Raw genomic sequence first — 14,034 nt, 5'->3', positions numbered from 1 at the left:
CGTCAATCGGCGAGACCTCGTCTTGGTTTCCTTCCTCCTGTCGGGCTGTAGTCGGGATCAGAGTGACCTTGACATTCCGAGCTGTTCTTTACCCAGTGAGGTTAAGCCGAGCGTCAAGCTGCTATCAGACCAAGCAAGAGCAGTGATGTTAAATCAACTCTGAGATAAAAGTGGAACAAACACAGATTATCTTCCTACCCTTCATAAATCCAACAATCACCCCGAAGGACGCACACACACACACACACACACACGTGTCACGATGACGACGTGAACGCAGCATAACAACGTTTCCTCCATCAGACAAACTGCCTTGAAGTCTGGCAGAAACTTTCTCTTGAACTTTCCCGAGCAGAAGCTCACAGGCTGATAACGGTTTTTTACGACGGCTCATTTTACTTTTTGGAATCGCTCGGCACATCTGCCCCTTTTTAACTCGAGCGGCAAATTTGTGTGTTTCAGAGGCAGATAATTAAATAAAATGGCATAATTACACCAGTGTGTCTCGAGGGGGGGGGGGGGGGGGCTGGCAGGCATTCTCCCATTTACCTCTTGATTCTTCTCAGGAGCTTTTATTTTTGGGGTTGCTTGGGGGAGATTGTTTAGTGAGAACATGTCATAAATCGCTCCTCACAAAGTTCACCATAAAAAAAGACCCACCCAAACACGACTGGAGACAGTGGTTGTGCTTGGCTCTGCTCTGTAATTCACATCTGAAGGGAGTACGTGTGTGTGTGTGTGTGTGCGTGTGTGTGTGTGTGTGTGTCTGTGAGACATTAGGGTTCCTCTGGTATTTTTAAAGCAGACACAGCTCCTCGGTGGAGTAAAAAACATTGGTCACACACGTAAGACAAATCCTTGAAGTCTCTTTATCAACATCGCGTGTGCGTGTGTGTGTGTCTTTATACGACATTCAGAGCATTAATATAGTGTGAGAGCCGCGTGAAGGCCATCGTTGGAGCTCCTTTTACTTTGTTTATTCTTTTATTCATAAGCATGTTTTATCTGTTGTTGTAAGCTCATGTGGTCCCCGTCCTCTGACCTCTGACCCCCACCGCACTGAACCTCCTGTTTCCAGGATAATTAAAATGTCGTCTTTTACCAGATGTCTCACTCCTATACCTCCGTACTTATATAATTAGCCTACTTACTTATATCATTAGTGTTTAATATGTATTTACTCCTTCAGGCAAGCCGAGCCCCATGGGACGTTTTACTTGCCCTCTGCTCGAGGTCATCTTTCATCAATCGGAGCTCTCTTTTTTAAATGTTTTACTTTAATGTTGAACTTTTTAACGAAACAGAGCAGACCAACAAGGCATATGATACAAAATAATAATAGCAATAATAATTTGACAAATAATGCACAAAATATTATTTTTAAATTATTAAAGGGAGAAAAGAAACATATATACTGTATATACAGTATATACGTGCATACATACATATAAATGTGTTTATTGTACACATATACACAAAAAAGAGTGTTAATTAGAGGAAGAAAATAAAAACACATAACGAAATCTATCTGTTGTACATATTGTACACAAAAAAATGTTAGAAAATACAAAATTAATATAATATAAATGGAATAATTACAAGAAAAGAAACTTACTAAGAGACTTTTACTATAAGGTGGCACGTTTGATATTTCCTCCTTCCTCTCTCATTTCCTGGCAGCTCTTGGGAGGCGTCCTTTTGGAAAGGGCTCACAGGGCTGCAGCTCCGACCAGCTCTGTTGTTGCACCTCGGCGTCAAATGACCCAGTTCAGTGTGACGATGAATAAACGGACCGATGGCGTGTGTTCATTTCTGATCCCATGTAACTACACGTATTAGTTTTAGGAGACTGTCATGGCCACTTTTCTAATCTCTGTCCTGTGTCCATTTAAATCCTCCCAAATGAGAGCGGAACAGATGGATCAGAAGATTTGTTGACGCTATTATGATATGTTTTGTTATCGGTGGGAAAGAGAAAACCACAATGACCGACTGATGACCGTATTCATACAAATATCCCCTCCACGTTGGCTTGAATGAGGTCATCATTTTGTCCGAGTCGTCATTCAAACAGAATCAAGCAATATGAATCTCCCAGTCACTGAGTCTCTGTGGTTGAGTTGGGAAAGTCCATCTCACTCTTTTGGGAGACGTCACGTTGTTTGTGTGAGATCATGTTCGAAGTTCACCTCAATGGAGTTTGACGCTTTAGTTGAATTGACGCTTCGCTAAGTCCCGCCCCTCAAACACAGACGGGCCAATCACGCTACGATTCTTCTAGCTACCGAAGGTATACTGGTTCACTTTAGCTTCTATCTTTTATATACTATTTTAGACCCTTCTGCCTGCTTCTCTTTGAAATAACCTTTTTTTTACTTTAAAAAAAAACTACTTTTTCAGTGAGTGCAGTAAGTGACAGTGTGGGCGCCATGGTAACACAGCTCTGACAGTTCTTGTGTTAATGAACTGAGGGTTTTTATTTGAGGCAAGTCAGGTATACTTTTTTATTTTATTTCAAACAAGAGATGGATTAAATCTATTTTCATATTTCATTGGAACTATTACTACAGGTTGGTGACTGACGAGTTTTCAGGTGATTTATCACGTTGTTGCAAACTGTTCTGTCGGTTTATTGTTAAATCACCGCTGCGTGCTCCTGGCAGATACTCACTATTACCGGTGTGGCCTAATGCCTCAGATCACTCCAGTTTTACCAGTATGACCAGTATTAGTGAAATAATTAAATTCCGTTGTGACAAATGTTATCAGGAGTGTGTGACCCATGTTTTGTTCCTGTTGGTGACTCTTTGTATTTATGTAAAACACCTGCACGGACAGGTCTCCTCCTCACACCCAGCTGGGACTTCAGATAAGACCCTCCCATCATGTAAGCCATTGTTCACGAGCCCCTAGAAGCTTCTCTACATGTGTGTGTGTGTGTATGTGTGTGTGTGTGTGTGTGTGTGTCTATGGGTCTGTAGGTGTCTGTGTGTGTGTGTTTGTGTCTGTGTGTGTCTGTATGGGTCTGTATGTGTCTGTACGTGTGTGTGTTTGTGTGTCTGTGTGTGTGTCTGTATGTGTCTTTGTGTGTGTGTATGTGTGTGTCTTTGTGTGTGTTTGTGTCTGTATGTGTCTTTATGTGTCTGTGTGTGTGTGTGTGTGTGTGTCTGTGTGTTTGTTTGTGTGTGTGTGTGTGTTAGAGATGTCTCAGACAAAGACCTCCAATTGACATCAGAACAATGGAGCAGGCACACAGCAGCCTCCTGACTGATGGGTGGGGGGGCACAACGGAGGTCTTTTTCTGTAGTGGGGAGGAAGAGCTAGCATGTTAGCTTAGATGCTCATTAAAGTGGCCCTGCTCATCCCATGCTGCTTGTATTATAATTTGAAGTATGAACACTGACATATGTTGCATCTTTATTTCTGTATTTGAATGTGGTTTTCCTTTAAAAAAAAATATTTAACCTCATCGTAAAAGTAATTCATGCACTTCATACATTCTTTGACACTATTTGCGCCTGCAGACCTGTGACAGTTTTCAAGTTTTAGCTCCCAAATAATGAAGACTTTTCATTATTCCTGAGAATTTGCTGCAGAGATCGTTGTATGTTTGATTGGTTTCCATGTATTCCTTCTAACTCGTGACTGACTTGAGCGGTGCAATCGCTCTCAGTGAACATCCGGTTTCTCTCTTAAAACAACAGTCAGCTGCCAACATAGAACGTTGAAACGGGTTTTGCTTGCTGTTCTTATTCCTCCTGTTCGTACTGGCCAATAAGGCATCACTTCCTGTTCGTACTGGCCAATAACGCATCACTTCCTGTTCGTACTGGCCAATAAGGCATCACAATGTAACAACTACTAATGCAGACTTCAAGGTCGTAGAGTTCACTTGACCTTCAGACAAACATGGACGCCCAGGGAGACGAAGATTAACTGTGATGCAAAGTTCACTCGGGGTTTGAGTCAGTGCGGTTACATGATGGTATAATTCGAATCTTGCTTTAGTCGGACTATGCTATCTTTTGGGGGATCTGCTATTATCCCAATATACATGGCAGTGAGTAATTCGAATCATTGGCCGAAAGCATGTCATATCCGATACGATAGGCGGCGCTGTTTTCATTACAACTCGTGGTGATACAGCCATTTCCGCTTGACCTCTTCACCACCACCAACAACAACGACAACATCAACATTTCGAGAAAGATGGCGAACAGAGATCAAGGTTAAGCATAAATTCTGTCTGCTCTTCGGTCCAGAAATGTGTGGTGGCTCTTGTGTTCTCCAAAGCGTTGTTTGTTTGTTTTCTGCCGGCCAGGCTCCCGGCAGTGACAACTTATCGTCTCTTTCGACTTCCGGGTCACGACATGGGAGGGAGGGAGGAGGGCGGCGGGATCTCGAGCATGCGCAAAGACGCAAAGTCCAGTTCCTAATCCAATTCACCGTTACATGCCGCGATAGTCGAATTATCAACCGGATAGGATCGAGTTATCCAGGGGTGTTAATCGGATCGTAGTCGGACCGCACACAGTCGAACAAAGGTGTTTACATGAAACGGATAATTCGATTTCAGTCCGACTAAGCCAGTTATTCGAATGCATGTAAACACGGTCACTGAAGACATCCGGCGGTGACGATGACATCATGCTGCACCGTCATGAACATCGCATGTCACCGTCATCCAGTGTGTTCACGAGATGAGCTCACCGGCCGCATCGTTGTCTCTACGAGGACAATGACATGTCATGTGACGTCAACGCGACGCGGTAGTTTGCTTCATTTAGTCTGTTCTCAACGTACACATTAAGTTAATATAATGTAAGACTAGTTTGTATGTCCAGATGAATGTGATTGTTTTAACGGTTGTGCAGTGTTTTCGAGTTCCACTCTGCCCTCAGTTCGGCCTCACGGTTCAGCTTCCTGTGGCCGTGTTGCCTCACATCACTCGCGGCGTCTTCTCCCTATTTCACAGGGGGATGTCGCGGCACAGTTATTTTTTTTAATAGGTTCAAATGTCAAGAATATTTCTCTGTATCTTCATTGTATTCAGTGTGCAGTCAGATGTTCAAACACGTTTTAAAGGATCAGATAAGATGAGAGAGAGTAACGCTGCAGGTTGATCACTCTTCTTCTGCGCTTTATTTGTGGTTCTAACGGCGTCTCTGAGCAACACTAGTGAGGGATGGATTTATTTCTTCTGGTTGATGCTTCAAACCCACGATCACCTCACGCCATCGTTGGATAATACGCTGCGGCCATGTTGGAGAGGCAGCGCACGAAGAAAGAGGCCATTCTTCTGTGGGGAGACGCCGGAGTCCTGGTCCTCTTTGGAGAGGAAGTCAGGCTGGAGGGGGGGGAAGAGAGAGGGAAAGAGAGGTGAGTGGAGAGAGAGAGAGAGAGGGAGAGATGAGTGGAGCGGGAGAGAGGGAGGGGATAGGCAGAGAGAAGGAAAGAGAGGGAGAGATGAGCGGAGAGAGGCAGAAAGAAAGAGGGAGAGAGAGGAACAGATGAGTGGAGAGGCAGAAAGAAAGAGGGAGAGAGAGGAACAGATGAGTGGAGAGAGGGAGAGATGAACCGAGAGAGGCAGAAAGAGAGAGGGACAGATGAGTGGAGAGATGAGTGGAGAGAGAGGGAGAGATGAACAAAGAGAGACAGAAAGAGAGAGAGATGGGCGGAGAGAAGGAAAGGGAGGTAGGAGAGCTGGGTAAACCGTTGCTTTAATGGCATTAACATAAAGGCTTGTGGCGGGGAGAGGATCGAGATCAGAGTCACACAGAGTGACCTCCTTATCGCCAATGATGGAGGGCCTGAGTGATCACTGTTACATCACGGTGAGATCACTGTTACATCACTGTTACATCACTGTGACGTGATGTCCTTGGGTTTCGTGTGCTGGCTTGTTTACATTTCAGCAATGTGAATATCTGATAAACTCTTTTATGATGGCCGATGTTTCGTGTCATTAAGGCAACATCAAGATCTGAATATAAAAATGTAATACATAATAAAGGTAATTTAATTGAGTTTCTTTTGCACAATTAAAATAAAGACACACAAATAAAAAATACATAATATCACACTGCAGAATGAGGCAGAAAACCCACGGGGCTTATTTAAAGCCTCCAAATAAAAATATACAAATGTCACAATGTTATAGAGAACACACACAAATACACACAAGATATGACTTTAATATGGATGTTTATCAGTATTTAATCATCACTTTGACCATGAAGGGTGCCGGGAACCTCACAATACATATTTGTATAATTCTTACATGAATTGCAAATTTATTTTAATAATTTTTTTTTAAATGTATTTTTTTTAAAATTAGTTATTGAAGAATTAAATACAAAATGCATGCTCAAACTACTATGCATTCTCAAATGATCGGTCCCTGTGGTGATAAATGATTAAGAAGAAATACAAATACAAGTACACCTGATATTTGATGTGTGTCTGTGTGTGTGTGTGTGTGTGTGTTTGTGTGTGTTTGCGCGCTGCAGGTTCGAGAAGGGCAGGATCTACTCGTACATCGGAGAGGTGATCGTGTCCGTCAACCCGTACCGCGCCATGAACATCTACGGGCGCGACGTGGTGGAGCAATATAAGGGCCGCGAGCTGTACGAGAGGCCGCCCCACCTGTTCGCCATCGCCGACGCCGCCTACAAGGCGATGAAGAGGAGGAACAAAGACACGTGCATCGTCATCTCGGGTAACAAGGGGAAGCCCCCCCGCACGGCCGCACACAGACGTCTTACTCCCCCGTGCTACGCACAAGAACAATATACCTTGGGATCCGAGTTTTTACTATTAAAGTATAAAGTATTGCTTTAATACTGCTTTATTTACTTTTAAACTCAGGTGGTTTCTGCCTCGAAAGGTGTTACGGAAGAGAGACTTCTTAACAGATATTCATTTAACTTTTCCCAAGTTGATAAACCATAAACGCAATCTACAGCAATCTTATTTTTTCATGAAACTAAATATTCCATGTGATCTCAAGCTGTGTGGCAGCGTGGAGGAAACCAGGCAGAGGACACAGCACCATCTGGTGGTGAGAGGGGGAACTGATCTGACCCCAAATCCAATGGAGATATCAGTTACAGTACATGTTTACTGTATTCTGTGCCTGTCAAAAATCATATAAAAATAGAGGACCCCCATTGAGGGTCTCAACCCTCTGAACCCCAAGCAGTCTAATAAATATTCTCTATGGAAACGGTATAAAGTGTAAAGAGAAATCAAACATGTCAGAATAACATAAATCATTAAAAAAATGTTTTATTTATTTGACAAAAAATGCTAAATAAGGTCGACATTTTTCAATCCCATGATTTTTGTATTTTTTCAATTTCTAAAATAAAACATGCCCGTCAAATCCTCAGATGTGAATTGAGGTTGACATATACTGAAATGTGTGTGTATAATTTACTCATTTCCTTTTAACTACAAGTGAATGTTTGGTTATTTAAATCTATTGATCTTTAAATTTAATTAATTTGAATTAAAAATGTATGAATGGATTTTGTACTATTTTTTACTCTTTAAACTGTGTTTCTTTTTCTTTTTTTTCTTTTTTTTGCAGGGGAAAGTGGAGCAGGAAAGACCGAAGCCAGCAAGTACATCATGCAATACATCGCTGCTATCACCAATCCCAATCAGAGGGCCGAGGTAGAAAGGTGGGCAACTTTTCCACCTGAATACAATGTAACAGTATCAGAGGGGGAGGAGCTCTTCTGTGGGTCCCTGCAGGTTAAAGTCACACCTTTAGAAATGTGCAGCTCATTCTTGATTATTTTCTAGGTCAGCGTTATTATCTGATCTTATCTGAGACGGTGTAGGGAGAAGTAACTCATTGTCATATTTCAGATGAATACTCAACTAAGCCTTAGAACATATCTCTGGTAACTGGGTGGGAGGGGACTGGGAGTGTCCCACCACACCGCAGGAGAAGTATAACAGGACGGTCGTGTTTAAGGGTGTTGAAATCGATGTAAAGAGTGAAGCACGAGATGAGCTTTGCTTTAAAATAAACTAAATGTAGGTCAGAGGTGAAGATGAGTCGAGCAGTGAAAAGGTTTTTGGGTCATCTTTAAATACATTTTGTACACGGTAGATTCTCTATGTTCAGAATGTATCTGCAGCACTCAATAAATACGCATTTAGAGGACGCATGAGTGCAGAATGTACATTTCCTCCAGTGGAGGTTGCCATGTGGGGTCAAAGGTCAGTCTCTATGTGACATGAATAAGTAGAGCACATCGTGGTTTTTAACTCTTTCTTTGGATTGCTTTGATATGAAGAGGAGGGAGAACTCTTTTTAAGAGTTATCCATCACAAAGTCCATTTTCTGGCTTTTTAGTTGTTATCTTTTTGATCATTTAGACTGTTTTGAGTAGTTTTTTTTATTTTGGAAGTTGAAGATCAACTTCTATAACACTGTGTAGCCAAAAAATAGAGACTCAGACCCTTCAGGGCAAAAATGTCCCCATTAAACCCATTAAAAATACACTTTTAGAGCCATTACAGTTTATGGGGCAAACAACATGCTGTTATCAAGGCGCTGTGCTATATTATGCAGCACTACAGGGTTTGGTGCAATGCGTCCAAATTAATGTTGTTTCTAATAATTTTAATATCCCAGATAGTGAAAAAAAAATCCCCTATTTCATATGCAAAAAAACCTGCCACACAATAATAATGTATATTTACGTCTTATTCTTTGTTCAAAATTTGTGTGAGATTAGATAATATTGCTTGAATCATTAGCCTTTTAATCCTGAAAATTGGTGAATTACAGGCCACGTAAATGACGCCTTGTTGCGCAACGTTTATTTACAAAGAATGAGATTTTAAAAAGAAGTTTAAAATGATGCGTTGATGCATCAGGGGGTCACAGAGTGTTCAGTGAGTCATATTCAGGCTTTTTATAAATAATTCTCTCCATGTTACTTGCTATTTAACCTTCATTCATTCTTCTTAATGGCCACATGGCGGCAGCACAACAAGCTATATACACGCCATTTGCATATCCCTGTGTTATAAAGTAAATATGGTGACGATGCAAATATGGTTTCACATAGAAGTTATTGACCGCGCCCCTTTTTAACCCCTTCACCTGTCATGTCGCCCCCGCCTTCCCGCAGGGTGAAAAACATGCTGCTCAAATCCAACTGCGTCCTGGAGGCCTTCGGGAACGCCAAGACCAACCGCAACGACAACTCCAGCCGCTTCGGCAAGTACATGGACATCAACTTTGACTTCAAGGGAGACCCCATCGGAGGCCACATCAACAACTACCTGCTGGAGAAGGTAAAGGAGGCGGAGCACAGGGAGGCGGAGCCTAGGGTGGTCGCACCTGCCGACGGCGAAGTCGGGGGATTTAGTGCAATAAAGTTTGTGGTAGGCGTGCGGTTACTATTTTACCGACGGCCGTTTGTGTCTTAAAGGGTAACTTCTTCATTTTGCAACCTGGACTCTTATTTTTCAATGTTTTTGTCAAGTTTTGTCGTAGAGCGCTGCAGACAGCTGCCGCATGCACGGCCAATTCAAAGTGTTTTCTTTTTTTTACCACTGACAGATTGAGACAAACACCTTGAAAAAAAATCATAGAAACATAGAAGCACACTTTGTTGTTGGTCTGAGGAGATTCTTATGTTTATTTATTTAATTTTTAAAATTATTTAATTATTTAATTGTGTATTTATTCATTTATTTTGCACAATTCAAACAATAAAACAAAATAAAAATCACAACAGAGATTAATAAATATCTCAGTGCAGGAAAAGCCAACTAGGCTTATTCGAAGCCTCTACCTATATAATTCTTAACATTTTACAAAATAATAAACATAAAATGAAAAATGCATAGATAGACAACAAAAGGAAAAAGAAAGAAAAAAAGGCTAATTATATGGAGTCATGTTACACCATCTTTCCCTTTCTCTCCAACAGTCCAGAGTTATTTTCCAGCAGGAAGGAGAGCGGAGCTTTCACTCATACTACCAGGTATTTGTGTGTGTGTGTGTGTGTGTGTGTGTTTTAGTTCGGGCATGTGAAAGACTCGTCTGCAGGAAATCAGATCCGTGCAGATTTTCTGAGTCATGAAGGGGCCTTTTGTTCAGCGAGCAGCAGATTTTATTGGAAGAAAAGATGCAATGAGTTCAACCTCGGGGAACAGACGCTGAGTGCGTTCTGTAGTCACGGCAGGAACTACACAACAGATGCCTCGGTGCTGTCGGTACTCGTGTCTGTCTGTGATTGGTCCCCAGCTGCTCAGAGGCGCTCCGGACGCCCTGCTCCGCTCTCTTCACATCCAGAAGGACCCGACGGCTTACAACTACCTCAAAGGCGGAGGCCAGATCAAGGTGCGTCTTCCCATTCAACATCACACAACAACAACAACAACAACAACACACACTCGACAGCAACGAAGGGCCTGATGTCGTGGAACACTACAAACAGCTGAGGCGGCAGTTTGTAGTTTAATTAACCAGTTAACCAATTAACTGGAACGAGGTCGTGACCTCGGCTCTAAACACTGGAGCGAAATTTAGTTTTTCAAAATTTAAATTATACCTCCGCTGCAAAATAAACAACAACATCATTCTCTCCCCCTCTCTTCTTCCTCTCTCTCTTCTGTCTCTCCTTCTCTCTCCCTCTCTCCCTCCTCTCTCCTTCTCTCTCTCCCTCCTGTCTCTCCCCCCCTCTCTCTCTCCGTCTCTCTCCTTCTCTCTCTCTCTCCCTCCCTCCTTCTCTCTCCTTCTCTCTCCAGTCTTCCATCAATGACGGCGCCGATTTCAAAGTCGTGGCCGACGCCATGAAGGTGATCGGCTTCACCGGCGAGGAGATTCAGACCGTGTACAAGATCCTGGCCACCATCCTCCACCTGGTAACGGCTGCCTCCTAGTTCCTTCACCCGCTGCCTCCTCGTTCCTTCACCCGCTGCCTCCTCGTTCCTTCACCCGCTGCCTCCTCGTTCCTTCACCCGCTGCCTCCTCGTTCCTTCACCCGCTGCCTCCTCGTTCCTTCACCCGCTGCCTCCTCGTTCCTTCACCCGCTGCCTCCTCGTTCCTTCAACCCGCTGCCTCCTCGTTCCTTCACCCGCTGCCTCCTCGTTCCTTCACCCGCTGCCTCCTCATTCCTTCAACCCGCTGCCTCCTCGTTCCTTCACCCGCTGCCTCCTCATTCCTTCACCCGCTGCCTCCTCGTTCCTTCAACCCGCTGCCTCCTCGTTCCTTCACCCGCTGCCTCCTCATTCCTTCACCCGCTGCCTCCTCGTTCCTTCAACCCGCTGCCTCCTCGTTCCTTCACCCGCTGCCTCCTCGTTCCTTCAACCCGCTGCCTCCTCGTTCCTTCAACCCGCTGCCTCCTCGTTCCTTCACCCGCTGCCTCCTCGTTCCTTCACCCGCTGCCTCCTCGTTCCTTCACCCGCTGCCTCCTCGTTCCTTCACCCGCTGCCTCCTCGTTCCTTCACCAGCTCCGGTCTTTTGGGTTTTACACAAATGAGCCGTTTCATTGCCAAGATAGTGATAGTCCACAAGTTCACAGAGCCACAAATCAGTGTTCTAATTCTGATGTGTTCACCGTAATGATGACTGCTGGAACAAATCTGTTCCTATATGGAGTACTAGCAGGCTATTAGCTTAGCATAGGGACGGGAGGATTGTCTGGCTAGTAGCCCCACAGCTGTGGAACGCTCTGCCTGCACCAAAGGTTTTCAGATCCAATAGTATCATTTAAACTCCATCTCTAAACACACCTGTTTACTCTGGCATTTGGTTAAACTAAATAAAATATGGCCTTCTTTTAATCTTCTCTGTTTATTTATTTTACTGCACCATCTTTTACTGTGTATTGCACTTTGCTCTTTAAACGGTTTAAATGTTTTAACTACCATTAATCTACATGCAATATAAATTTCTCGTACTATTTTTCACATTATTTATTGAACATACTCTTATTGTTATTGTGTTATATTTTGCATTGGCGTTCGTATTATTTTACACTTAATTTTAGTTTTCCTATTGTTTAGACATGTTTTCTGTTTTTATTCGCGTGTTTTTAGCTATTCTTCTTGCTATTCTTCTCACCGGGCTCACTGAAGTTCTGTCTTCTCTCACTTCATCTCCGTTCCATCTTCTCTCCGTCTCTTCAGGGCAACCTGACGTTCGGCGTGGACGGCGATACGACGCTGATCGAGAGCACCAAGCTGCTGTCGGTGATCCGGGAGCTGCTGTCGGCCACAGAGGAGAACGTGGAGAAGGCGCTGCTCTACCGCACCGTGTCCACGGGACGCGACGTCATCGAGAAGGAGCACACGGCGCAGGAGGCCGGATACGGGCGGGACGCGCTCGCCAAGGTGGGTGGTGGTGGTGGGAGGGTATAAATGTGTGGAGGAAGAGGAATAGATGTGTGGAGCAAGAGATGTGTGGAGGAAGTGTGGAGGAAGTGATGTGTGGAGGAAGTGTGGAGGAAGTGATGTGTGAAGGAAGTGTGGAGGAAGAGGAACTATTCTCTATCTTTTCCAACCTCCTTGATCCCCCCTGTCCCCCTCCTCCTTCCACCCTTTTGCCGAGCCACTTTGTCGACTACTTTACAAACAAGATAGACGACATACGCTCCTCCTTTACAAATCCATCTTCTATCACCTCACCAACACTAACTTCTTCATCCCCCTCTCTTTCCTCTTTCACCCCCTTGTCTCCCAATCAAGTTCTTAGCTTGGTGACCGCCGCCCGACCGACCACCTGCGCCCTTGACCCCGTCCGTCTCCCATTCTCCAGGCTATTGCTCCTGACCTTCTGACCTTCCTCACCCATCTTATTAACAGCTCCTCTCAACTGGCTGTTTCCCTAACTCTCTGAAGGAGGCGAGAGTCAACCCTCTCCTGAAGAAACCCACGCTCGACCCGTCTGAAGTCAGCAACTACAGACCGGTCTCTCTTCTTCCTTTTCTCTCCAAAACTCTGGAGCGAGCTATCTTGAGCCAAGTGTCCTCCTATCTCCACAGTAACAACCTTCTTGACCCTCACCAGTCTGGATTCAAGGCCGGCCACTCGACAGAGACGGCCCTCCTTGCTGTCTCTGAGCAGCTTCACACTGCTAGAGCAGCCTCTCTCTCCTCTGTCCTTATCCTTCTCGACCTTTCTGCAGCATTTGACACCGTGAACCACCAGATCCTGATCTCTTCTCTTCAGGACCTGGGGATCTCAGGCACTGCACTCGCTCTTTTCTCTTCCTACCTTAAAGACCGCACCTACCGGGTAACTTGGAGAGGATCTGTGTCTGATCCTTGTCCTCTCACTACTGGGGTTCCTCAAGGCTCCGTCCTGGGTCCCCTCCTCTTCTCTCTGTACACAAATTCTCTCGGCTCTGTCATTCGCTCGCATGGCTTCTCCTACCATAGCTATGCTGATGACACCCAACTGATCTTCTCGTTTCCACCGTCCGAAACACGGGTGGCGGCACGAATCTCTGCCTGTCTGACTGACATCTCTCAGTGGATGTCTGCTCACCACCTGAAGATCAACCCTGACAAGACTGAGCTACTATTCCTTCCAGGGAAAGGCTCCCCCACCCACGACCTGACTATCACCTTCAACAGCTCTGTGTTGGCCCCTATCCGGACTGCCAGGAACCTCGGGTGACACTCGACAGTCAACTCTCCTGACGGCCAACATCGCTGCGACGACGCGTTCCTGTAGGTACATGCTGCACAACATCAGGAGAATACGTCCTCTTCTTACTCAGAAGGCGGCGCAGGTTCTGATCCAGGCTCTGGTCATTTCACGCCTCGACTACTGCAACTCCTCCTGGCTGGTCTACCTGCTAAGGCCATCCGACCCCTGCAGCTCATCCAGAATGCAGCAGCTCGACTGGTCTTCAGCCTCCCGAAATTCACCCACACCACTCCGCTCCTCCGCTCTCTCCACTGGTTACGGTGGCTGCTCGCATCCGCTTCAAAACACTGGTCCTGGCGTGCGTGCTCTAGACGGATCGGGCCCGTCTACATCCGGGATATGGTCACA

The 14,034-nt window shown here is 44.9% G+C and overlaps 1 protein-coding gene across 1 annotated transcript in view; it reads left to right on the top strand.

The window, feature by feature from the left end:
* The window catches only part of myo1d (myosin 1D), an 83,000-nt gene that overhangs the window by 10,429 nt on the left and 58,537 nt on the right, over positions 1-14,034 (top strand). The window contains exons 2-8 of the mRNA XM_056430647.1: positions 6,510-6,718; positions 7,592-7,685; positions 9,153-9,318; positions 9,960-10,013; positions 10,277-10,372; positions 10,780-10,896; positions 12,163-12,366. Coding sequence (XP_056286622.1) covers positions 6,510-6,718; positions 7,592-7,685; positions 9,153-9,318; positions 9,960-10,013; positions 10,277-10,372; positions 10,780-10,896; positions 12,163-12,366 — 940 coding nt within the window. The remainder of the gene's footprint in view (positions 1-6,509; positions 6,719-7,591; positions 7,686-9,152; positions 9,319-9,959; positions 10,014-10,276; positions 10,373-10,779; positions 10,897-12,162; positions 12,367-14,034) is intronic.

This window comes from Pseudoliparis swirei, chromosome 13 (genome assembly GCF_029220125.1).
Source record: "Pseudoliparis swirei isolate HS2019 ecotype Mariana Trench chromosome 13, NWPU_hadal_v1, whole genome shotgun sequence".
Taxonomy (NCBI): domain Eukaryota; kingdom Metazoa; phylum Chordata; class Actinopteri; order Perciformes; family Liparidae; genus Pseudoliparis; species Pseudoliparis swirei.
This window is presented reverse-complemented; position numbering and strand designations above follow the sequence as displayed.